Source organism: Lissotriton helveticus, chromosome 5_1 (assembly GCF_964261635.1).
Source record: "Lissotriton helveticus chromosome 5_1, aLisHel1.1, whole genome shotgun sequence".
Taxonomy (NCBI): domain Eukaryota; kingdom Metazoa; phylum Chordata; class Amphibia; order Caudata; family Salamandridae; genus Lissotriton; species Lissotriton helveticus.
The window spans coordinates 1,207,166,994-1,207,192,182 of record NC_136065.1 but is presented as its reverse complement, the minus strand read 5'-3'; the positions used below and the strand labels follow the sequence as shown (position 1 = coordinate 1,207,192,182).

Below are 25,189 nucleotides of genomic sequence, written 5' to 3'. Positions count from 1 at the left end.
TAACATAATAGGATAACAGTAACGTACAGAAAACATATCATTATACAATCAGGTAACAAGTAATATAAGAACGCACAAGTCATTGATCTCATTACAGTAGGGTTCAGGTAAACCTTAGATGTGTGGATGGCTTATACCAATTTCTTAGAATAGAGAGAACACGGGGTGGGGGCATGGGGAGGGTTATTCAATAAACTAAAGTGTATCATATATTGGTCGGTAGTAAGAGAGTAGCGTAGTAGTGCCACAATCAAGTAAGAGTATAGTGCCAGGAGACAAGGTGATCAATGATACAAAGCGATGCAGAGTCTCTGATCCAGCATCTATAAAGTTCAGGAGATCTTGGCCAGAAGGATGGTTTTCACCTCTTTCTTGAAGAGTGCAGTGGAGGTGATAAGCCTGGTTTCAGGAGGGAGCGCATTCCAGATCCTGGGTGCCATTCCTGAGAAGGAGCGCTTGTATGTTTTTTCTTTCCGGAATCTACGAGGTTTCAGGAGTAGATTTTTTGTACTTCTATTGGATCTCGAACCTCCTGATATAGACAACTTTTGAGCGAGGTAGTTGGGTGCCTTGTGGTGCACGGCCGAGTGTGTCATAACTGCGATTTTTAGCTGTATTCTGGCTTCAAAAGGCAGCCATTTTAGAGACTTTAAGTCTGGGGATATATGCGAATGTTTTCTTGAGCCAGTGATGAGCCTCGCGGCAGCGTTCAGGGAGACTCTTAGGGGTGCTGTTGTGGATAGCGGGAGTCCGCTGAGGGCCACAATTCCGTAGTCTATGCGAGGGATGACTAAAGCTTGTACAGCAGTTTGGAAGTCTTTGGCAGGGAGGAAGGGTTTAAGTTTCCTCAGTGTGTTGATTTGGAAGTTAGCTCCTTTTGTGGCTTTGCTAACGTGCTGTTGCATGTTGAGCTTGGCGTCGAGTGTGATGCCTAGGGATTTCGCAGAATCCACGATGGTAGGTTGGACATTGAGTGCTGTTAGGTTATTGAGCCAGGTTTGGGTGGTGGAAATTTTCGCCAGAGGTGAGATGAGTAGGAACTCAGTTTTCAGAGCATTTAGTTTGAGGTGATTATCGGCCAACCAAGATTGAGTGTTACTAAGTGTGGAATTCAGAAGTTTGATATCTTCCGGGGATTGTAACTTTAGGTAAAGTTGTGTGTCATCGGCGTACATATGGAATTGAACATTGGATGCTTGGAGTAAGGTGGCGAGCGGTTCCATGACGAGGTTGAACAGTGTGGGGGAGAGGGAGGATCCTTGTGGAACACCTAGATCTGCAGGCACAGGTGTAGATAGCACATTGTCGATCTTGAACTTCTGAGACCGGTTATGAAGGAAGGAAGAAAACCATTTGAGAACAGTTCCCGATAGCCCCATTCTAGTGCTTAGCAGCTCCAGTAAGTTCTCATGTTTGACCGTGTCAAATGCTGAAGAGAGGTCAAGAAGGATGAGGAGGCAGGACTCATTGCGATCAAGGATTTGGAGGGCATCATCAATTATGTGTGTCATAGCTGTTTCCGTGCTATGTTTCGCTCGGAAGCCTGATTGATGATGGTTGAGGAGGTCAAATTGGTCAATGTGTTTTGTTAGTTGGAGTTGGACACATTTTTCCAGCAGTTTGGCCAGGGTGGGGATATTGGTGATAGGGCGGTAACTGTTCAGGTCAGACGGGTCAGCTGTAGGTTTCTTGAGTATAGGCGTGACTTGCCCCACCTTGAGGGAGTCTGGAATGAGACCTTGTTGAAGGGAGCTGTTGATGATTTGGGTCCAAAGTGGGAGGAGCAGGGGGATGAAGTCTTTTACAGCATTTGCAGGTAGGGGGTCTATGAGGTGATTAGAGGGCTTCAAGGTGCAGAGCAGTTTGTGTATTGCTTCTTCCGAGTAGGTGTCGAAGTACGGCCATGATGCCTTGTTTTTAGGTTGAGTGTTAGACAATCTGGTGTGGTTGGGGAATCGGCTTACATCCATGATGAGGTCATTTCTTATGTTGTCGGTCTTTAGCTTAAAGAAAGCAGAGAAGGCTTCACAGTGTGGGGTGTCGCTTGTTGTGCTGTTTGATTGTAAGGGTTGTGTCTTTGTTTGAGTCTTGATTAGTTCAAACAGCTTTCTTGGCCTGTTTTTTGCTTGGTCCAATTGGCGGCTAAAGAAGTCCGACTTTGCGCGCTTTATTTTCCTAAAGTAGGCATTTCTCATGTTCTTAAGCGTTTTGAGATGCAGTCATGAGGGGTCAGATCTCCAGGTACGCTCTGCCATTCGCATAGTACGCCTGTCATCATTGAGTCTGCCGTCATACCAGGGGTTAGACATTTTGGTGGAGACTCTCTTCAGTTGCAGTGGGGCGACTTCATTGACTATTGAATTCATAGAGTCAAGGTAGTGATCGGTCAGTGATTGAACATCCGAGGCACCTGAAGGGGGAAGGAGGAGACTGCCGATGTGGGGGAGGCAGGGTGGTGGGGTTAAGATTCCTTATGTCCCTTTTTCGTTGATAAAGAAGGTGATAATGTGGTGGTCTGACAAGACCCTCTTTCCTGCCCAAGGTTGTCACGGCCTTCCACATCGGGCAGTCCATCACCTTGCCCACCTTCTTTCCACCTCCGCATCCCTCGAAAGAGGAAGAGAGGCTCCACCGTCTGGACCCAAAACGTGCGCTCTCTTACTATCTGGATCGCACACGCCAGTTCCGGGTGGATGACCAACTCTTTGTTGGTTACGCGGGCGCTAAGAAGGGACGGGCGGTGCACAAGAGGACCATCTCTCGGTGGATCATTTTGTGCATCCAGCCGTGTTACTCCTTGGCTAAGAAGGAACCCCCTGTTGGGCTGAGGGCTCATTCCACTCAAGCCACGGTGACTACAACTGCCTTGGGCCGAGGGGTGCCCTTGCAGGACATTTGTCAGGCAGCTACGTGGGCCTCGCTGCACACGTTTGCGAGACACTCCTGCCTGGACAGCCAAGTCCGGAGGGATGGCTTCTTTGGCCGTTCCGTCCTCCAGGACTTTCTTGTGTGATTATTGGTTCACAGACCCACCACCGGGGTTGGTATTGCTGGGGTATCTATTCTAAGGTAAGGAATCTATCACTAACGTGTCCCTTTCAGATACACAAGTTACTACTTGTGTAACGCTATATCTGTAAGAGACATTAGTTAGTGATAGATTCCTTACCGACCCACCCATCCTCCCCGTTCTGCGAACCGATATCTAGGGTTAAGGTCATCCCCTTTCAGGGCCCTAGTTTCATGGCACCAGTGTTGGTTTTTATCATGGCTCTGCGTTTCTGGCACGGAAAAGCTGTGTATAAGAACTGACGTCAGCACGCGGAGGCGGCGTCTAAGTACTCCGACGACATCATAACGGCACCCACGACGCCGACGACAGATGCGGAGCCGCGGACGACGCCTACCGACGCACAGCGCATAGGTACTGCTACGCAAAATATTCCGGATCCAGTCTGACGCCTGGGGATAATCTAAGGTAAGGAATCTATCACTAACTAATGTCTCTTACAGATATATCGTTACACAAGTAGTAACTTGTGCTTCAGTCCCTTATTACTGCAATGTTCAATTCCCATGTTTTTAGGTCTCGCCTGTCGATGCGCATGCGCATCGAGCAAGGCGAGAGTATTGCGAGTTATCCACTCTTTATCCACACTGCAAGGAATCGTGGCGATTCCTTGCAGTGCCCGTGACTTTTAAGGTCAATGCGCATGCGCATTAAGCTTATGCGCATGCGCATTGACCTTAAAAGTCACGGGCGCGTGCATGTCCGTCTTTGTTTACCCGCTCCGCCCCCTCCCGCCGTGTCGCCTTGCCTACTCTCTTCCACAGCCTCCCCCAGCTCCGCCCCCTCACTACTTGATTGCACGGCCGCTAGGCCGTGCCTCCCCTACTCTCCTCCCCCCTCCTCCCCTGCCTGCCTGCCGCTAGCTGAGTCCTAGCGTTGGCTGAACATCCCGTGATTTTGGACAAATCCCTTAATCTTGCTGTGACCTTGTGCAATGTTACTGGAGCTTCCGCCCCAAGTACCTTTTGCCGCCAGGCCGTGTCTCCTGTTTTTTTTTTTACTTTTCTTGTTTTCCGTAGCTGTCCGGTCTTCCATTGCCTGCTCTCTTCTTAATGTTTTTCACCCCCACTCTCTTTGCCCCTCTCCCAACACCCCCCTTCTCTTTACTGCCCTCCGCCCCGCAGCTCTCACAGCCCTCTCCTATGTACCCCACTTTCTCTCTTTATAAATTTCATCTCGCTTAAGCGCCTCTAACACTCCTCCTTTCATCCCTCCCCCTTTTCTCTTAGTCCCCTTCCATGCTTTTTGTCAAGGGGTAAGAGGGAACGAAAGAGTCAATTTCAAATCGAAGACATTGTTAATTCGAGGAAAACAAGGATGTCAGAATCATCAAACGCATGCGTACTCCCGTAACAACAAAATGTGCGACAGGCCACGCCCATTCACTGGAAAGACCTCGTACCTCCAATACTAGTCTACGGCTCGCCAAGGCATCGAAATAGATAACAGACAACAACGCTGGCGTTGTCAGTTGACGATAGACAACCTCTGGGCCATTTTCGTAAACCCAAATAGTAGCTTTACTTTCATGAATAAATATGGTTACTCACCTAAATAATTATAAGCCACACGGCTTTCGGATGTATGCATTATAAAATGTTGAAACCTATCTTAACAGTGATTTCTCAAAGCAGTAGTATTTATTTATGGATATAAGAGAAGATAGGAGAGAAATTACACTTCTTGTTCGGTTTATAACGACATATTTAATTACTGTTATTTTATTTTAAGTTATTTTCCTTAAAAGTTTGAGGATTCACTTCTTCCCCGAGTTAGTCTCCTTTGCTCAACTCGAAGGCTGTCGTGTTAGTAGTGCCTTCTCTATGTTGGCAGCTCCAGAAGCTGTGTTGCGGTGACGCGAGTTTCCTGCGCCTGTCCATGTGTTCAACATTCTGTAGCAGGACTCTGTAGATACCGGTACCGTTACCATGGAACCCTTCATGCTGTATCCACCCCCCGACTTTAGCTCTCCTCCTCCCGGTTTTCTTCCTCCACCCCCTAGTTTCAGCTCCCTGCTTCCCGGCTTCTGTTCCCCACCACCACCTCCACCTCCACCTCCTGAGCCCCTTTCGGTGCTGCGTCCTCCTACCTTTCTACCCCAAGCGTCCCTTTGGGGGTTAGGAGAGTGCGGTTTCTCCAATGCCTCAGGTGAAGACTGGTACAAAAGCCATCAGGCTTCATCGGCGAATCTGCACAATCAGCAACTCTGTAACCACCAAAACCACTGGCAGCAGCACAACAGGCGCGACAAGAACCAGCAGACACCGGGCCAGTCTCCAGGTTAGTACCACACTTGCACTGACAGCCCACCTCATTAGTTCTGTTAATGAAAGGGTCGTTCTGAGGAAATGTGGTTTATTATATGGTGTGGTTATGAGACATCCCTGTGTAATAAATTCACAACCCTGTTTTGGGTTCAGTAAAAAACATTTGTCAAACCTTAGTTCAACCTTGGCTAGTTGTAGCTTTCGAGCAGTCAACTTAAACACAGGTACAAACCCTTTCACACATTTATAACGAGTACAGAGGTCACGTTCCCGGTCACCCACTACAGAATCGGGATATAGGGCAGCCCTCGTCACCCATTGACCAATTTAGCTGTGAGTAACGGTATTAGACATCCACACACAAAGTAGTGTTTGCTTGTAGCCAGCGGATTTTTTTTAATGAAGGTTTGTCAGCTTTCACAGCAGTTACCTCCCTCTTGTTTTCCTCACCAGCTTGAAGGCAATCTGCTTTCCCACCCCCCTGGTGTTTATGGCTTTCCTCGCTCGCTAATGAATTTTTTTCCCCTCCCACACTTCCTTTGATGTCCGCCGCGTGGCCTCTGCCTGTCGCCTGGAAATACAAATGCCCCACCCTCTTTCTGTTTGCTCTCACTACCCCCTCACCCCTCCTTTCTTCCCCTCCCTCCTCGTTAGCTTGTCTCTGTTTGAGAAAGCATGAATGTAATAGACTCCCATACATGGCATTAGAAAACGTGAATGCATATACACAAATGCAGAAATCTGCACAGTTGTACAGACAAGGAACACCAACTGATTTCATTGCCTTCTTTTTAATCATGATTATCTCTCCACTAGGGAATTTAACAGTAGTGCCCAAGACTAATAGTCAACAGAACCTGTTGTCAGATTTCAGTTATTTACAATAGTTTAAGCTATTGCTATTATAAATTACAAACATTTTTATTTCAGTATTAATTATTTAAAAAATTAAAAGCCATTTGTATTTGTTAGATGAATACATCTAAGTCACGTACATACATGTTGCATTACAAATGCTATAGGTGTCACATTTGAATTTTTTTTAAGTATTGGCATTGTAAATGACAAAGCTATTAATTTGGCTATTTTCAAGACCAACACATTAAAAAAAATTGTCATTTACGAAAACAATAGCTCAAACTTTTCTAATGCGAGACCTATTGCATTTCCAATGCTTGTTACTATAGGAAATAGATTTGTGTGGACCTTCTAGACCATCGGTTTTATCCCTCCGTGACAACACAAAAACATTTAACAGTACACTTGTTCGAAAAACATCACAATATATCATAATCTCTGCTCACACTCTGGGTATATGTTCCAATATTGTTTAAATATCTTTGTTTATAATGACATTTAATTGCATTTATATAGCGCTGACTACCATGACGAGGTGTTGAAGCGCTTTAAGCTGGGTAGTACAGTGTTTCAGAACCTAGTGATTAGGCATCCTACACAAGTTAAACGAAGACTTTGTTACTATGGAACTGGTGACTAAACTACCTAAAGTTCTGCCCTGTGTTAAATGATAGAGGGCGAGTTGGATGGCAGACTGTTGTACAAGATGAAAGGTGTCTTTTTAGGTGCGACAGAGTTTCTTTGTGTGGGCTCTAGGTAGGAAACTACCCTGCTTTAAGGGGTGTCAATATACAAAGGTTGTATCTGGAGAACAGTCAGAAAAGGACATTAACATGTGGAGATGAAATAGCGCCTGCACCGCATTTGCTCTGGCAGTGAGCCTATATTGTGTATGCCTTTCAACCGCTGGTACCTTGTACCATGCTACTTGTCTCGTGTCTACACTGTCTTACCCTGCTCTACACCTGCCTATAACCTGCTCCATGCCACACATAGTCTGCTCTGCTGCACCACCCGCTCGATGGAGCACCTTGCCAATGTTCTACCAACCAGTGCACACCTGCTGTGCGCTGCCTCACACCATGGGGCAGTATTACACAAGCAGGCATGTTATGTGCAGATCAGAGAGGGGGAGTGGAGAAGTCGACAGACTACCATGAGGAAAACTTACATTTAAAAAATAACCACTTGCCTTGCGCTTGCTGCATATCCAGGTTGGTGATGTGGCGAGTGAGAGGGAAGAGTTTTTAGCTGTTTTTTAAATTTAAGTTTCACTCGTCTGTTGACCCGCCCTCTTACCTGCACGGGGTGCTTCTGTACACAAGGTGCCCCAAGGGCGCAACGGATGTTTGCGTCCACTTTGTACACCCGAGGAATTTTGGCATTACAGAGAGTCCGCAGGCACTTGTTTCTCCTTCTGTAATACCGAGAAGTCGCTGGCCCACATACAGCACCGATACTTCCTTAAGAGGGCGTTCCTTCATTTGCATGGGAGTGTGGTCCCATGCAAATGAAGGAATCCCTTTACCTCTGCATCCTCGCCGAAATAGACGCGAGCACAGAGGCAAAGTGGTGCACTGTCAGTGCAGCCCCTCATTGCAGCCCTGTGGAGGGGGGCAAGGGGGTCCTGCGTAACACCCCCAGACATCCCATTGCAGGCAGATGCAGTCACTGACTGCACCAGCCTGCAAGGGGATCTCTAATACCCTCAAAAAGTGCAGGTAGGTTGCTGCCTGCACTGTGAAACACGGAGCGGCTACTTTAAAGCCACTTCGTATTTCACTTAAATGTGCATTCTCTGTAATAGGGCACACTTTCCCTGTTTGAGCCTGACACACCTTAATTTAAGGTCCACCAGGCGCAAACAGGGAAAGTGCCCCCTATAAATAACAGGGCCCCATATTCATCAGTTGTGTTTTGCACTAGTCACTTGCGGCAGATGTCATTCTGCATTGGTCAGTCGGTTGGAAAGCTATTCTTAAATTTGACTGCACACGTTTTGTAAATCGAACTGCACCAGGGGCCCTATTATGTGTAGGGCGTACTTTCTCTGTTTGTGCCCGGCACACCTTAAAACAGATGCGCCGGGTGCAAACAGGGAAAGTGCTCCTTATTACATAGAAGTAAGAGGAGGGGTGGGAGACCCAGTAGACCCTTGGAGGCTTGGGTACTTAGCGTATCAACAGGTAAATGTGCCAACAAGGGATTCTTTTCTCTACTTATTATCATGTTTTTAAGCAATCATTAGTGATCAGCTCCACACAGTAGCTTACATCATGTTATTTCGAACGCTCAATTACTTATTTCAACACGAACAGATCTGCCCCAAAAAAATGTGTATGCTTTTTGAAACACAAATGCATGTTGATACAATATTAAAGGGTAAAATAATTGTTAAATATATAAACATACATCAACCACAGTGATTGAGATTTGGAAGTTATTTGTTACTATTGTCATCTCATTATCACTGATGTGGTCACCTATTCCAAACGATATGTACAAAAGGAAGTTGTGACTAATTTTACAGAAAACAAATCCTTAAGTGAGAAAACTCACAAAGAAAATAACTGTAATTGTCAACGTTTCGGTCTAGGTAGTGAAGGCATCTGTTAGACCATCTTCAGGACGGTACACTCATATGTTGAATGGCCCCTATATTAATGGAACAATCCAAAAAATGCATATCAGCGAAAGATAAATTAGAAAGATACGCCCGTGAAAAAAAAGGAAGATGATATTTGCGTTACAACTCCGGAATTAATAAAGATTGGATGTAGAACCATCCAGCGATGTGTGGACAAAATTAAAAATCACTTACTTGTGTACTGCCGCCTCTCTGTCCTCTTCGTCCGCTTCCAGGGACAGGACCAGGAAGCACCTAGGCTTCCAGACTCCCCAAGCCAATCGTGATGCTTCTGATAGCAGCGTCGTGATTGGTCTGAGCACTGTAGTCCGACGCTCAGATGGGGACTAGGAGCCTGGGTATGTTCTCCACCCAGGCTATGTAACACAGCCTGGTGGAGAACATTTTCAGTGTGCCTGACTGTTTGGCTGGCCTAAGACGGCTGGACAAATTGTCATGCGCACCTACAGAGTGCCACCTCTCCTCCCCCTGATCCTCTGACACGGCCCCGTCCATAACCAGCTGGGCAAGGACGGAACAATAAAGTGATGAAAATAATGGGTTATTATCATTTAATTTTTCTTTTTCACCTACGCACAGAGCAGTGGGGCGACGCTCCTTGTCCTTGGCGGAGGAGCCACCCCTACTGGTGAGGGAGTTGACCCTAGCCTCCGGCACAGCAGTGCCCTCAGGCCTGCATAGACTTGCTTCTTACCTAGTCCTGCGGTTGTCACAGTCCGTGTGTGCCCAGGGGGTACGAAGAGTAGGACCGAGCGGGGAGTCTGGACACCCCGTGCTCATCTCCGACTCCGTAGAAGCCACTGTCCTGCCGCGCTGCCCTGTCATGTCCTACGGTCATATGCACATGAAAGAGCAGCCTGGCATGCACCATATATGTTGATCTGCAATATGCTATTTATCATCATCGGGGTGTGTGAGGAGTGGCTTTGACTCACGGGAGGCCAAGTCTTGACTGGGTCACACTAGCAATACTAATAATATAAATTACATGTGTAAAGTAAATAAGTATGTGTAAATACTGTTTTTGTATTGGGGCTGAAAATAGATATGGGCCAGTAACCAGTTATTTACAGCAACTGTACTAATCACCACACATTCATTACTGTAGTGCACAGCTCAAATTTCTGTTTCTTGCTAAAGCAAATCAAAACTGGCATGGGAAAAACGCAGTATATTGCCTCGCAGATAGCATTTACTTCACACATAGAAAGACCTTTCCTCATGGTCTGGAGACCTGTTCAGTGGTATTTTACCTTGGTTTTAACTACCTTTCCTAAAAAAAATTATAATAATCAAAGAGGTGCGAGGAGTGATATTTAGTGATGTCCTGCACCCACCCTCCTCCGAAGTCAATGAACAAAAAGCACAGAGGGGCAAGTTTCTCAATAGGCGGAGCGGGACTGGAGAGCCCTTAAAGGTGGAACAAATAGACCCACAAACTGGATCCCTGTGGATCTGAGTGATCGGATCAAAGCACCCTCAAACGCCTGGTGGGGTATCATGTTTCAACATTGGGCGCTCGTTGATGAATTAAAAACAAAGGGGCTTTCTAGGGTGATAATGGGACCAAATAGCTATGGAGCATGTAAAGTAAGGTAAAAAAAGTCACGCCTTGGATGCCAGGAGGGTCAATGGCATTTCATCAGGACCAAGCTGACATCTACCCTATAGAATGAAAGAGCAGGGCCCAGAAAATTAGTATAGGGTACCCACTCAAAAGGCGGTCCATTGCTGTTTTTTCTACCCACTCAAAAGGATTAAAACTACACTTGCTGTGGTGCAGTAAAGGGAGTTTCCACTCAATAATGACAAATAAACGACCTTTAGGAGAAGCAGAGGACTGCGCCTAGCTGCGGACAGATAAAAGTGAACCTCACGAAAGAGTAGCCCGAGATCTAACTTCCTCTGCGTATCTGTAGGCCCACATGTCCTTTTGAGTGGGTACCCTATATTAATTTTTGTGTCAATGGATCATCACCTTATTAAAATTTCTAGTTCCCTTAGACTCTTTTAACTACTTTCTCACCACCCTATTTCCCCGCCTCACTTGCATTCATCCTACAGCATAATGATCAGAAGATCTCCGCTAAAGAGCACGCTTGAGGGGCCCGTCGGACATTTCAGCACCGGCCTGACGAGGAGTTCCCGGTAATGAAGCATGACATCCCACCAGGTGTGGGAGGGCACATTGATCTGATCACTTGCATCCCCCGGTATCCATTGGTCAGTCTATTTGTTCTATCTTTAAAGGCTTCCCCGCCCCTTTCCCCCTTTTGAGGAGCTGCCCTTTCTGTGTTTTCGGGGAGAAAAAAATTAACACACGAACAATGCACGGAAGACCCTATATATACAGATGCACAGATAAGATGTTGGCAATTGCACTGATGAGCACACATCCATACATTTATTACTATAGTACAGGACCACTTTGATAATGTACCTCATTCTAGAAAAGAAGTAAGCCCATTATCATGGTGCTAGGGTTTTGAATAATCCTTTTCTTTCTTTTCCAGAGGCGACCAGTCCAGGAAGAGAGCTGGAGAGGAACTTGCATATAGTAAGTGCTGCTGTGAGATGGCATAGATGAAAGCAACACGTCTGATACTCCTGCCTCGCACTTCCTGACTGTGTATTCTGGAAGGGCCTGTCAAATGTATCATGTAAAGCAGTGTCGTTAGGAGCTTTAGAAGATAGGTGCCCTGAATGGTGATCCTTGAAATGCTCGAAACCCAGCAGTGGAGTATAGCTCAGTAGTTCTGTGCAGGGCTTCCCTCTGCTAGTTTCACAACGGGAGTTAGTGGAGTACAGTGCTTTTTCATACTCTCACACTTAATCCTTTGAATTCTTTTCTATGTTTTTTCATGTAGCAAAAGTATAGTCAAAAAGCCAACTTCAACAGAAGTTTGAGGGCTTAGAAAGCGAATTTGTCAGTTGGAAGGGATTAGGTGGGATTAAGCGGTACAGGGTAAAGAGGCTTCTGTTCACGCACAGGCCGAAATAAATGACTAGTTATCACCACCCTGTAGTAGTAGTGTCCTTCGCCATGCTGAGCAGGAGAAGTATGAAATGTTTGCAGCCAGTTTTCAATGTTCTGTCTGAGTTCCTCAGTCAGAGGTGGGCTTTTACAGTGTGGGCCAGGCTGGGCCCTCGCTCTGCCACAACTTCAGAATTAGAAGTTTCTTTTAGTCGAAGATATTATGTTCCCATAAGACTGCATACAATTGATACAAATGTGTATTCATAATCGAAAAGACCGTTCTTAAGTGCTCAAAGTATAACGAGATTGAAAAAATGTTGCTTAGTGTCCCCACCAGAGATCCCACCAAACTTGGTGTTAAGCGTTTAAGAAGTCTATTCCTGAACATCGATATCATTCAAAATTAAGACCAAATCACACACAGCTTTTACTTTGAACTACTATGCCATCCTCTACCTTCCACCCCTAACTACGTGTAGATACCGTGCTGGACAAAGCGGAGGAAAACCGCAGCTTCATTTCCCACTTCCAACGAGAATACACGTGTCTGTGGGCTTTTATAGCACAGTGCATGCCAAAGTGTACTGCTCCATGGAGCTTGATAAAGAGGAGATGGCATTCTGTGTTGGGGTGAACAGGTTTTGCGTTTTTTCTGAAGTTCAATCGTTTGTCAGTTCTGTATGGTATAGTATGCTTATTCTCTCAGTATTTTGTATGGGTTGTGGTTCTCTGTTGAATGGCTTTGCATTTGTGCCACCACATGAGTTCCTCGACTTAATCTTGAATATACAGTGGCGAGCTGGCAAGTAAGAGACTGCTGTGTCCTGAACACGAACTCTCAGCCAAGGGACTTTTTTATTTTTTTTTAGCAGTAAGGTACCTCCAGCTGTAGCCTAACACAAGGTCGATTTAGTAAATGGCCATCGCTCTAGACTTCGCCAGAGCTCATTCCAGGGTGTCCGTTAAGCCTGTTTGTATCTAGCGTTGTGTTGAAGTGCCTTTATGTCGAAGTTGACAGGGAGCAAGCATTTTGAGGTACTATGAAGGGCTCCCATGTAACCTGGAGTCTTCTCTGGAGAATTCAGTGAATCTAACTGCATGGTTTCTCCAGTGAAGGCCATTTGCACCATGTGTGCAAGTGGTCACACTTCAGTAACATTAACTTAAAAGAACCGCTTCTCTTTACATGGCAAGTAAAGGAAGACTGAAAAAGACCAGCATCCTCTTATTCTCATGAGCCAGTATATATTCTAAACTCCACTCCACCCCAGGGAAGTTTCTCTGAGATAGGAGCTTTTACTACTCGGTTCGAGGCTTTTCATGACTAATTTTGGAAATCTGTGCCTCTCCTTGTCACCTCATCTTTCCCCTGGGAGAGCCATAATTCTAGCTTTATCTAATAAACTGAAGTAGAACACTTTTTCCAACCCTAAGAATATGGAATGTATAAGATGTACGTACTTGGCAAGAGGATTTTTACATCTGGAAGTCTAGCCTTTAGATTTTGAACTGTAACTTGTCTGCTAGCTTGTGGGTTTTAGTAGCACTAGCAATTCCCGTTGTGCCTGATTGTGCCATATAAAGAGCTTCTTCAGGATGGAATAAGACTTTCACCTTTGCAAGATTTAATCTGTGATTTCACCCAGAAAGACTTTCACGCAGCAGTCCTACGGAACAGAGAGTAAGGAATCAAGCTTGCTTTAAATGTTTTCCTCCATTAGCTGCAGAGGAGACGATTCCAACACATCTGTGATCTGCTATCTACACAGACACGAGAGTGGGAACTCCCTTTTGTGCGATCAAGCTCTAGAACCCCTGGTGTTGAGCTACTGATTAAGAAACTGGTCTTTCAGCAGGTACCTAGCAAGGAAGGATGAAACGGCAAACTTTCTAAAAAGGATTTCATCTACAAATTACAAATGATATCTTAACCACTTGGCTGCTAAGGGGTTTTCCCCTCCCGTGCTGCAGATTTATGAATCCCATTATACATGACGAGTACCTTGTCATGAGCACAGATTCAGTGTGCCTCATGACGAGTTCACCTTGTCATTAGCATGCAATTAAACCAGATAGTTTGCATGATTTTTCACAAAAGGGGCAGCTAGAGGTAGACTCTTTTACAACATGGAAGAGCAAGCTATGCTGACTTTTTGAGAACTTCTCGAGCACGCTCTGTGAGGTACTCTCTTCCTGGAACTCATTACAGATTTCCCCCAGTAATTCAGTTGTTACTTTACATGCCATTACATCAGCAGTCCCAACGCTGTAAGTACATCGGGAGTGCTTTAACTTTATATTATTGAAGGGAAGTATAGTTTAACTAAAATGTATACGCAGATGTGCATGTGTGTATGTGTATATATATATGTGTGTGTGTGTGTGTGTGTGTGTGTGTATATATATATATATATATATATATATATATATATATATGTATTAATATATTTCTTTCAGGGACGTTCTAGTTAGGCTTAGGTTTCCCTCATACAAAACCAGTGAAATTCAGCAGTTATTGTTAGCTGAGCTAACTATAACTTTCACCCTGACAATGCACCCCTTATGATCTCACAAATGACATCACTCATGACCTGGTCAATGAAATCACTGGTGACACCTTGAATGACATCATCCAGTGACTGACTGTTTTTAAACCGTTTATGAATGTTAAATATATATACCAAGGTGTATTGGTGAATCAGTGAGTTTATGATGGCCTGTATGAATGATTTAGTGGTTGGATGACTGACTGTATAAGTGAGTGATTAGGTTTTTCAGTGAATATGAGTGAGTGACTGGTTGTGTGAATGTCTATATCAATGTGTTATTTGGTGTGTAATTTGCTGAATGGGTGGGTGAGTGGGTTGGTGAGTTGCTGTATGGGTGAGTGGGTTGGTGAGTACCTATATGTGTGTCTGGGTGGGTGGGTGTGTGTTTGAGAGGGTGTGTACCTGCCTGTATGGGTGAGGGGATGGGTGAGTCACTGGCTGTAAGGGTTAACAGGTGTGTCTGTCAGGGGTTGTGTGGGTGAGGTAGTGTGTATATGGTTGTGTTGGTGACTGAGTGCATGTGCTAGTGGTATAATGGGCGAGTAATTGGGTATGTGAAAGGCTCTATAGGTGAGTAATGGGGTATATGAGTGAGTGAATGTGAGAGTGGCTGTATGGGTGAGTGTGTGCTTGTCAGTGACTATAGGTGAGTGAGTACATGTATGAGTGATATCAGTGGCTGTATTACTGAGTGAGTGGCTGCATTACTGAGTGAGTGGCTGCATGGGTGACCGGGTGGATGTGTGTGTACACCTATGAATAAGTGAGAGAGCGTAAGTACTGGTATGGGTGTGTGAATAAGTTAGAGAATGGCCCTCCTTCCCTGGGCTGTATTTGGCCCCTGGGACCCCAAGGCCAGGCATTTTTTTAAATCCCCTGAGCTGATTACGGCTTGGGGACCGCCCTGGGCATATGTAAAATAATGCAGGGGCCTGCGCAGCGCCCCGGGGACCCTCACCTCCCCGGGGCTACAATAGAATGATGAAGGGGGGCCGTCGCGGACCCCCTGGCCCCGGGGTACACCACCACCTACCCAGGGCTAAAACAAATAGTGCAGTGGGCTGAATGCCACCCCGGGAGGAGCCATACATGGTCCTGGAGACTGCCACCCCCTTCACAGGGCCAGCTCCTGCTACCTCCCAAGGTGCCCACCCTCGGGTGGTAGCTGTTTACTGTGGCTGAACGGGAGCAGAAGCCATAGAAAACTCTGCTCTGCTTCGTGCAAACGAGAGCAGATAAATGCTGTTGCTTGCATGAAGAGGAGCAGAATTGATTTTGGACAGAGGGAGATGCGTGTGCAGCAGCTCCCTCTGTCCAAAAGCAATGCCGGATCCAGTAGGATGCTGGGAGCCTTCAGGCACCGTGGGGGCCTTCAGGCTCCCCCTGCGGTCCCCAACGTGAATAACTGTGTGCCCTGGGTGGGACAAAGTCACCCAGTATTGTGGCCAGGCCCTGGGGGATGGGGTCACCGAGGCCAAAATCGGCCCGGTAGGGGCCCGCACGGGCCCATCCCTTGTTTTATATATTTTTTTAAAAATTCCATAAAGGGATTTATTTGGTAAAAATTCAATTCATTTAAAATGTGGTACTTTTTAGAATGAATTTAGTTTAACATGTTCTGTTTTAGTTTTAATGCCCATTACCTATTTAATTATATATTCAAACATTTTTTTAAAATATATTTATAAAATGTATATTGTTAAATTATATACATATATCAGGACAATGCCCTTTCAGGCATTTAGTGCGGAATAAATTATGCAAAAAAAGAAGCAAAGAACTCTGTTTACTTTCCCAATTTATGAAGAGAAGGGAGCACCCTACAACATCACCGACAATACGAATCTGCTCATCTCAAATGTCTTTTTTCTAGCAGAGTTTTAAGCGTAGGAGTAGCGCAGTGCCATCCACTCAGAGCTAGAAAGGGTCAAAGCATTTAGCAATTTTTACAGCAAAGTATTTAAGCATGCGATTTGCACAGTTCCATCCGCACTGAGCTCAAAAATTATAAAAGCCTTTTACGGCTCCAGGCACCGTATTACACAGACCCTTCAGCATTTCACGATTCATTAAAAAAATCGCGAAATCAGCTGACAAGCACGGTGGCTGCAATATTTACCAATCCTGCTGCAAAAAAAGGTCTCCTGGCAGGCATTAAAAAAAATTCCATTTTATTGGCTGTACTTGCATACATCACCATGTGAACTACGCTGTACTGCCGTAATAGCTGCCTGCTTCATCCATTACAATATTGAAGAAAGACAGGCGAGAAAAGGAAAGTATTGCTTCTCTAGCACAGTGGCGGCTTGTAATGTCGACGAGTAGTGGGGTGGACATTACAAGCTGCCACTGCTCGGGAGCTTACAAGGGCGCAGCTATCTTCGGTGTAAAAGACGCAGGGGTGAAAGCGTCCCTCTGCACCACAATTATGGCTGTTGTTTGCTTACCAATTGGGAGGTCACGGGACAGAAATTACCTTCTTCGCATTCAGGCTCATTTTACGTCACCAGAGCCTTTCATTCCATTCTGGACCAGGCATCTGCTATAGTGGTCTTTAGCCCTCTCCCATGAACCCGACCCCGCACTGCTTCAATCCCCTGCACTCCCCAGATCAGGAGCGCGGTCCGTCTTAATGCTCTCCAGATATCTGAAAGCACCCACACACACATGCTCACTCCCACCCATCTACTTGTTTACTCACACCCATTCATTCACAAGCGCTCAAACATGCACCCATCATTCGCTAGCACATACCCATGCACACACCCATTCAAAGCACACAGCACTAATACACATACATTGAATGGTTTTTATCAGGTTTGTTTGGTGGGACTGGCCAACCAGACCCTCTTGTTAGAGCCAGGCATGTTTAAAGCACATCGTAACGGCACAGTGTGACATGAAGCACTGGAGGAGAAACACAATATTACTATTTCTGATATTCCACAGTGGTCACAGGACTCATCCCATGTTAATAATAGCGGACCCACCCTGGCGAGTCATGGCTGTGCTGCAGCTTACGTGTAATGACTTACACTGGAAGAATTTCTGGCTGATGTCAAGTTGGTTAGAAGCTCTTTCATTTCTTTGCCTTCAATGGCAACTCTGCGGGTTTCTGTTTGCGGCCTTGGGAACGAAGTCTCCAGCGAAGCTGCAAACGTCAGATTGATCGAATGGTTTCCTGAGACAGGCTGAGGCTTGGGCCAAAGTGTTTGTTAGAGGGGAAACCCTGTGTGAGACGCTGCAACTTCCAAATGCTGGGACACATGCGGTCGCGGCTGGCATTGCGAGTAGGGGGGGTGAAAATGGGGTCGCCGCGGAGGGGATGGGGGAGGCGGGAGGGGTTTAAGGGAAAAATATATATAAAATAGTTAAACTTACCGTCCCGCTTATCCCGAGACTCCCGACTCCCGCCGTCCTGGTTTTTTAGGTCGAGCGACCTATCTCAATGCGCATGCGCATTGAGCGGGAGCTCGATATATTGTGGCTTAAACAGAGCTTACCGAGATCAGGCGATTCCCAGGCGATTTCTTCCAGTGCACGTGAAAGCGCGTGCACAATGCCACCAGCCGCTTGCCTCGCATTACCACATCAAAGGCAAGGCGGCCTCGTCTCAGGCCCCTGCTGCTTCACACCCTCATGCCGCTCTCCCCGCTCCGCCCCCTCCCCTGCCCGCCGTGTCGCATTTCTCCTCGTACTTTCACTTTGACGGCCGCAGGCCGTCTCTCGTGTTTCTCCTTGTTTTTTCTTGCTTTCCCGGTTTTAGCTTGTCATTTTTTCTTTCGTTTCTAGTTTTCGATTCCCATTGTTTTCTTGTTTTCCCCCTCCCTTTCTCATCACGTTGCTCGTCATTCTATACCTTCCCGCCCCCCCCACCCCACCAGGCTCTCCCGCCCCCATCTGGCTTCCCTCCGCGCAGCCATCTGCCTGCCACACTTCTCCCCTCGTTCGCATTCCCGACCCCCCCCCCCCCCCCCCCCCTACCCTACGGCTTTCCTTGTCCCCTCTGCTTTTTTTTTCTTGCTTTCCCGGTTTTAGCTTGTTTTTAAATCAAGCTTGCACACGTATCGATCGGCTCCATATCTTGTGCACCACAACAGCCCATTCAAGGGGTGACATGTGTCTGACACCGAGTGAAACCGAAGGCGCTCCCGGCTAATGAGTGCCTTCACTGGAGCCGGCTACTCAATGCTTGGTTAAGTAGAAACCGGCACACCCACTGAACAACAGCACACACGTTATTTTTATTCTTTATTTGGTTCTGTGGTTTACCTGATATTAAGACGGTTTAAAAGTATTGTTACCAAGTGGAATATTGCTATAATAAATGTGTGCAGTAAACACGCGTTTAACTCCCGGACTACAAAGGCTGCAGAAAGCCGCAAAAACGGCAATAGATGTAGTCAAAATTACTTATAGGATTTGAAGGGCTGAACGCTGCCAAATTCATAATCTCCTTTAAAAACGCAGTTTGCTTCTGAGCGAACAGCCGCGACGCCTCTGCCTTGATCGTGCGCTGTTCAGATATTTGTTTTCAGTTCTCTTCCCAGTGTGTTGCAGTGGGGTCTGCTCGCTGGTCCTTGCAGTGCCAGCAAATCAATGGCCTGTAATACTCGATTGAGCCTTTTGAAGCGGGGATCCCCTGGTGTAAACTTTAACACAGGCTCATTTAAATATTAATGTTACACAAGTGACTTGTTAGGCTAAGTTAATGCCAGCGTAATAAATCCCATAGCTGGCGCTATATTTCCCTCCTGCCAAACGAAACAGTCCCTTGGATTCAGTTTTCAGAGGCTGTTTAAGCCCAAATGCTAGGCCCCAGAGCTGCATAGTGTCAATAATGTCTAGATGGAATGCATGCTCGTTTTTTTGTGTGACTAAATAGCCAATGTTAGAGTTCGGAGTGTTCACTGGGACAAAAAAAAGCATAAAACGTGCTGAATAAACAGTGCATGTCTTTTATATTTGAGGCACATGGCATTTTGAAAGAATTAGATGGACATAGGTTGTATCACATTGTAATTGCAGACACAAATTTAAATGTTATTGAAATAAGATCATCTCATTTACAATACAATACAATAGGTGTCACATTTGCGAAAAGTTAAAACTATTGACATTGTAACTGACAAAGCTAATAATTTTGCTATTTTCAAAACCAACACATAAATTAAAAAAGTGTCATTTACAATACAATACAATACAATACGAATCGCTCAAACTTTCCGAATGGGAAAAGTTAAAAGTATGGGCATTGTAAATCACAAAACAAAAAAAAAATGTCATTTAGAAAACCAATAGCTCAAACTTTCATACTGCGAGACCTATTGGCAACGCCAGTGCTTGTTTAATTCTGCAGCTAGTCACCAGGAAGGCTGCAGGCAACCTCCCTCCCCTCCACCAATCACAACGCTGTAATGGCAGCGTTGTGATTGGTGAGGCCGCTGCCCCACCCGGGTCATACAGAGAGAACGGGGAGAGTGGGCGGTGTTTCTCGAGGGCATGGGGAGAGGCTTGCCCACTGTTGTTCCTACTGACTGTTTGGGTGGCCTCAGGCTGCCCAAACAGTCAGTAGGAACAACAGTGGGCAAGCCACTCCCACCTGCCCTCGAGAAACACCGCCCACTCCCAACCAGGAACTTCAGCTTTCTCGCCGTGCGAGAAGGCAGAAACAAATGGTAGTTATTACCATTTATGTGTCTGCCTTCTCGCACAGCGAGAAAGCAGGGGGGCGGCACCCAAACGCCCATATAGAGGAGCCACCACTGCTCTAGCATATTCCGTAAAGGCTATAAATTATGCATGTGCATCATTTATAGCGACAAGCATGCCCTACAGGACACGTCTGCCGCCACCGAATGTCGTCTAGGACCCAGTGCCCATCAACTGCTTGCAGTGGTAGAGGCTGGCCGACTCTTGCTCTCCAGCTCGAAGGCTAGGCTGCTTCAAACGTTCACGTAATTGCAGGAAAGAATGTAAAAAATGAGGCTCCTGGGGACGGGCGGGTCGGGCAGAGCAGGAAAAATACTGTCTTTTCCTTCTTGCCCAGAGAGGACAAGCACAGTGTCCACTTTTGCTCTTCCGCTTCGGCTGCTGCCCCTCCCCCCTTTCTTTCTACCTCCTTTATTCACTCTTTCTGTCTAGCAGTTCCTCCTGTCTTACTGAAAACCGTGACTTCAAGAAATGGTCCTCACCCTCTCTTTCCATCTTTCGTTTATTTGTCCCCTGTGCTATGGATCCACAAAAGAAATACACCAGAAATGTCCTCTGACATTTTTCTATTCCAAAGTGCAGCTGCGGGAACAAAAGGTTCAAAATCTGAAAAATAACTAAATAAAGCCAGAAAGAGTGTGAGCAAGGGGGCCAGATTGATTGTATTCACACCCAAACACATTTGCGCCACTTTACAGAGTTTTCCAGTGAAGCGCTACTTCTGTTTTTTTGTCTTTCTTTGAATAACATTGTTTTCCCTGGGCAGGGAACTAGTGCACCAATTCTGGAGCTACTGCATCACGTGGATTGGACAACAAAATGTGTGCTGCGTCTCGGTGTTCAGGGATGTGGTCTTTTTACCATACTGCTTACGTTTTGTAAAGATATAAGCACTGGACATTGGAATGGGTCCATTCCGTGCCCTGTAGTCGTGTCCTTAACTTTTCAGGCAAAAGTACTCACTGATTTCTTAATAGTGAGTGTAAAAGTGTTAAAGTAACCATGTTGTTCCTACATTTCACATGCTTTACTTAATTTTGCATTCCCTATGAGTGTTTGCTTTTTCCAGGATGTTGTTACTTATTTTTTATAGGCAGCATATTGCTCTTGTCTAGTGCGTAATTTAAATTGAGCCGCATCCAGGTGTTTATAGCGGGGCACAATTGGGTTGTAGATGAAGGCAGTGCGAGTTTCTCTCAATTGGGCAGTATGGTGTTCAGTGGGGGAGAGGATGTGAACCCATGGTCAGAGCTGCCGAATTTGGAACTGAGGAACCTGGTTCTAAATGATGATTATTGCGAGAGGTCTGTCCTGTCAGCACTAACTATAAAGGGGGAGTCAGTGCAGGCAACACAAGAGGGGGGCAGTATATCTGCACCCAGGGAGCGAAGGTGGGCTGTGTGACTAAAACCAGAGTGAAAGGAGCTGCATGACTAGAACCAGAGAGAGAAAGGGGCTCTGTGACTTAAACCACAGAGTGAAGGGAGCTGTGTGACTGAAACCAGGGAGTGGTAAAAGTGGTGCCCTGGCAGGGGTGCATACACGGGCCCTAGAACATCCCAGGGAGATACCCCTCCCACGAGGTTAGTAGATTGGAGCTGTGCTTCCGTAGTGCTGCAGAAACTTGAAACATGCCTATTTCAAAGTGGAATGCTCTGCTAAAACCAATATTTTAGGGCTGAACAGGAATGATTACGAGTAAAATAAAGTGCTGCAATAATGCCGCAAAATTTCCATTTTTGTGCTGCTAAATTTCATTTTTTATGCTGCAAAATTTGCAAATCTATGCTGCATTATCTTCGGGGCTCTGATTACAGCTTCACATTGGCAAAATACCATCCAAACCAACCTCGGATAAATAAAAGCAACACCTACTGTGTTTCTCTCTAGTTGTAGCCCATCCGAGAGTTACAGCTTTGCCCAGATGCTAGGGAGCACCCACTACAAGTCAAGACAATGCCTTTTTAGACTTAGAGTGCTTAATACATTATGCAAAACAGGACGCAAGGAACTTTGGGTAGTTCACAAGTTTAGGCAGAGAGCAGTGGATGGTCCTGTGCTATTCAATTAAAACTTTGCGAGGAAAACAGACCTTTAAGGTGAGCAGATTCAGATTGTTGCTGGTTTTGTATAGTGCTCCATGTAAAAGAGCTGCTCTTTGTCTAAACTTCAGAACTACCCACTCCTTCTCCAGCCAATCAACCAATATTCTGGTAAAGATGACACACTCGCTGAGTTGCTAGTGCTAAATGTTCAGGGGCAAGTGTATTAATAACGTTTCATCTGTCCTATGTAGCGCATTTCAGCCTCTCTGGCTATGATCATGGGTACTGCCTACCGCTTATTGAATTCCCAAAGAACATTTAAATAAATTATATTGTCTTACAATGTATTTTGTACATTTTATTAACTATTAGGTTACAATATATTTAATTAATATAACTAATGTCATATAAATAGATATATATTTAGCTCTGTGTTCCCATACATATATATTTTTGTAAACATTATTTTAATCACTTACCTGTGATGTAAAAGACTCCCTATTATACATGTAGAAAAACCTACTTGCGACCTAATGACTCTGCATGTAGTGATCACAATGTTATGATGTAAAGCTACAGAAATAATGGCAGCCTACCTGTCCCGTATATGATATGCAGATAGTGATTCCTGAAATTCGAGCCAATAAAACACACAGGATTCCCATTGCTCTATATTGGGCTTCTGACTTGTGGCATCTGAGCCACCTATTTTTTTAGTTGTGCCCCTCCATTGTTTCTTCCTCTCATGGGGGATCTTTTGACTCTGAGTCGAGTTTTATCCCAGATTTAAGCTCATTAGCTGTGGTGTCTTGAACTTGAGAGTTTAGCTCTTTCTTTTATCATTTCCCATAGGAGGTTTTATATGTTCTCTTGGCAACGCGTAGACTCCACAGAGTGGTCTCTTTCAGGGTATAGGGGCTGTTAATCTATTGTGTGTTCTGCTCAATTTGGTGACTCTTTGCTTGCTTAGATGGTGCCAACTTTATAGTTTGCTCTTTACGTGATAGAGAAATGCCCGGATATAGGTATGATGAAAGGCTGTTTGAACACACTTTTGGCTTGTTATAATTTCTCTTGAAAAATAGTTTTTATTCAAGTTACTTGTAGCAGCTGTATTTGTTAAAGGCTTGCAGCTTGTTAAAGACTTGCAGAAAACGTTTTGTCCAAAACCTTTTAGTCAAAGGACCTCAGTATAGGTTTTGACAGAACTGACCTAAATAGAGCTTATGGCGCCATATATGCAATTGATGGGTTACACCTTACAGCCCATAAGGTGGTCTTCTCCATACATTTTACCTACTCACCACCTGTTGCTGAAATTAGTTTTTTTGGCACTAGGACTCTGTGCATTCTACCACTCCTATCCAGTGATGAAGTGATTGTGCTCACTGTAAATTTGGCCCACACTTTGAGCCTCCCTTTTAATTTACTTAAGTCCTAGTAAAGGTATGTACCCAGTGCTTATAAATTAAATGTGTATCCTTTTATGCTCAGATTTTTATTTAGCATATTTTGAGGGGTTTATTTCACAGTTTTGTTAATGGGTACACATTTCAAAGGCGTAATCAAATGTGGCAGTCCGTTTGAGCCTATTGTAAAAAAGAGAAATATATCTAGTATCTTATTGGGGCCAAAAGGGATCCAGAAAAGTTATAATGCATACCTAGTTGCATAGTAACAGATAACAAAAATATATTATGAAAGAAAGAAAAAACATATCCGCATTTTAGCCTTTATAACTTTTTAACGTACAAGCCGAACTTGCTATGATTTTAGAAGTTATAATCATTATTTTTTTCTTTTTTTTAAATCTGTAAGCCTAATTAACAAACTGTCCAAAACTTCTCACTCCTGCTAATCTATAAATCATATTTGTTTTTGTATTGCTTCCAGGTGGCTCCACAGCGTGTGCCAGCGCCAGAGGTTATAGATAGTGAATGGACTGCCAGTGGACAGTGTGAACTTTTTAATGGTAAAAAGAAGCAGACTTTTGAGGAGTCCGGATGATATGCGGAACTCTAATTTGGGAACAGCTGATACTTGAAAGCTTTCATGCAGCTACACAAATCTACAGCCTGTGTCCCAAAAATGATGAGACCTGTCGCTTTGGTTTGGGTTTTTTTATAAAGAAGAAAAGGAAAAAAAGAATATTGCTGCTAGACTCTGAAGACTATGAGCCAGACATCCTGGGCCTGCTTCTTGCGGTTTCATGTTCAGGGTAGAGCTTTCCTCATAACCTAAAAGAAGAGATGGACATTGCCAAGTTACAACCAGCAGCTCTGCACCCCTTTTCATTCTCTAACATTTCTGCAGCGTTTCACTCCCATTCCCTTCTTTCATACCACCTCAGCAAAAACGTTATCTTTATTTTTTGGTTTGTGCTCATTATTTTTCATTTGAGTATCTGTCCCCTCTTATAAATGTGTTTGCATTTTAATTTTAAATTGGTCATCAAGGTTTTCCTTTACTGATGCTTTTGCTACAAAAATATTTTTAAAAAACATAATGTGTTGACTGTTTTTCATATCAGAAGTGCAAAATGGCTGAGTGTCTCTGTAATGTTTTACTGCAGGGCGGGTCCCACACCCGATATCAATAGGATCTTTGTAGAAAGATTAAAACTTGGTTCAGCATTTGTGACTCATGGACTTGGTGATTGTCCTTAGGAGCACGAGCTTATACAGTGACTGATTCAACCTACAACCTTTTTTGTGCTGGAGATCCCAGATGAGCTTCCACAATTCCATGGGCTTTTCAGGACCACATAGGGAATCTGCAGTCTGTCATCGCCATGCATTACACTTTTTTAAACTAGGGGTGGGCGGAATTTGCGTAGTCGTGCTCCGCATAACTGTAAAAAATCTCCACGAGCACGCAAAAATTCCGCGAACATGCGGAATTGCTTGTTCTGCCAGTTCACAATGCTTTTTTCCTGTTCGCGACCGCTGTTTGCGTGCTCGGGGAGAAATATCTTGCAAACACGCATTATGATAGCGTGAACAAGCAAAAAATTCTGCAAAGTCGCGGTTCGCAGAATTTTTGGCAATTCCACATTCTCTGGGGA

At 45.0% G+C, this 25,189-nt stretch overlaps 1 protein-coding gene across 1 annotated transcript in view; it reads left to right on the top strand.

Moving 5' to 3' along the window:
- CACUL1 (CDK2 associated cullin domain 1) overlaps positions 1-24,758 on the top strand; it is a 375,285-nt gene extending 350,527 nt beyond the window's left edge. Inside the window, exons 8-9 of the mRNA XM_078643906.1 lie at positions 11,356-11,399; positions 24,019-24,758. Of these exons, the coding sequence (XP_078500032.1) occupies positions 11,356-11,399; positions 24,019-24,059 (85 nt within the window). The 3' untranslated portion in view covers positions 24,060-24,758. The remainder of the gene's footprint in view (positions 1-11,355; positions 11,400-24,018) is intronic.
- Positions 24,759-25,189: the final 431 nt, after the last annotated feature.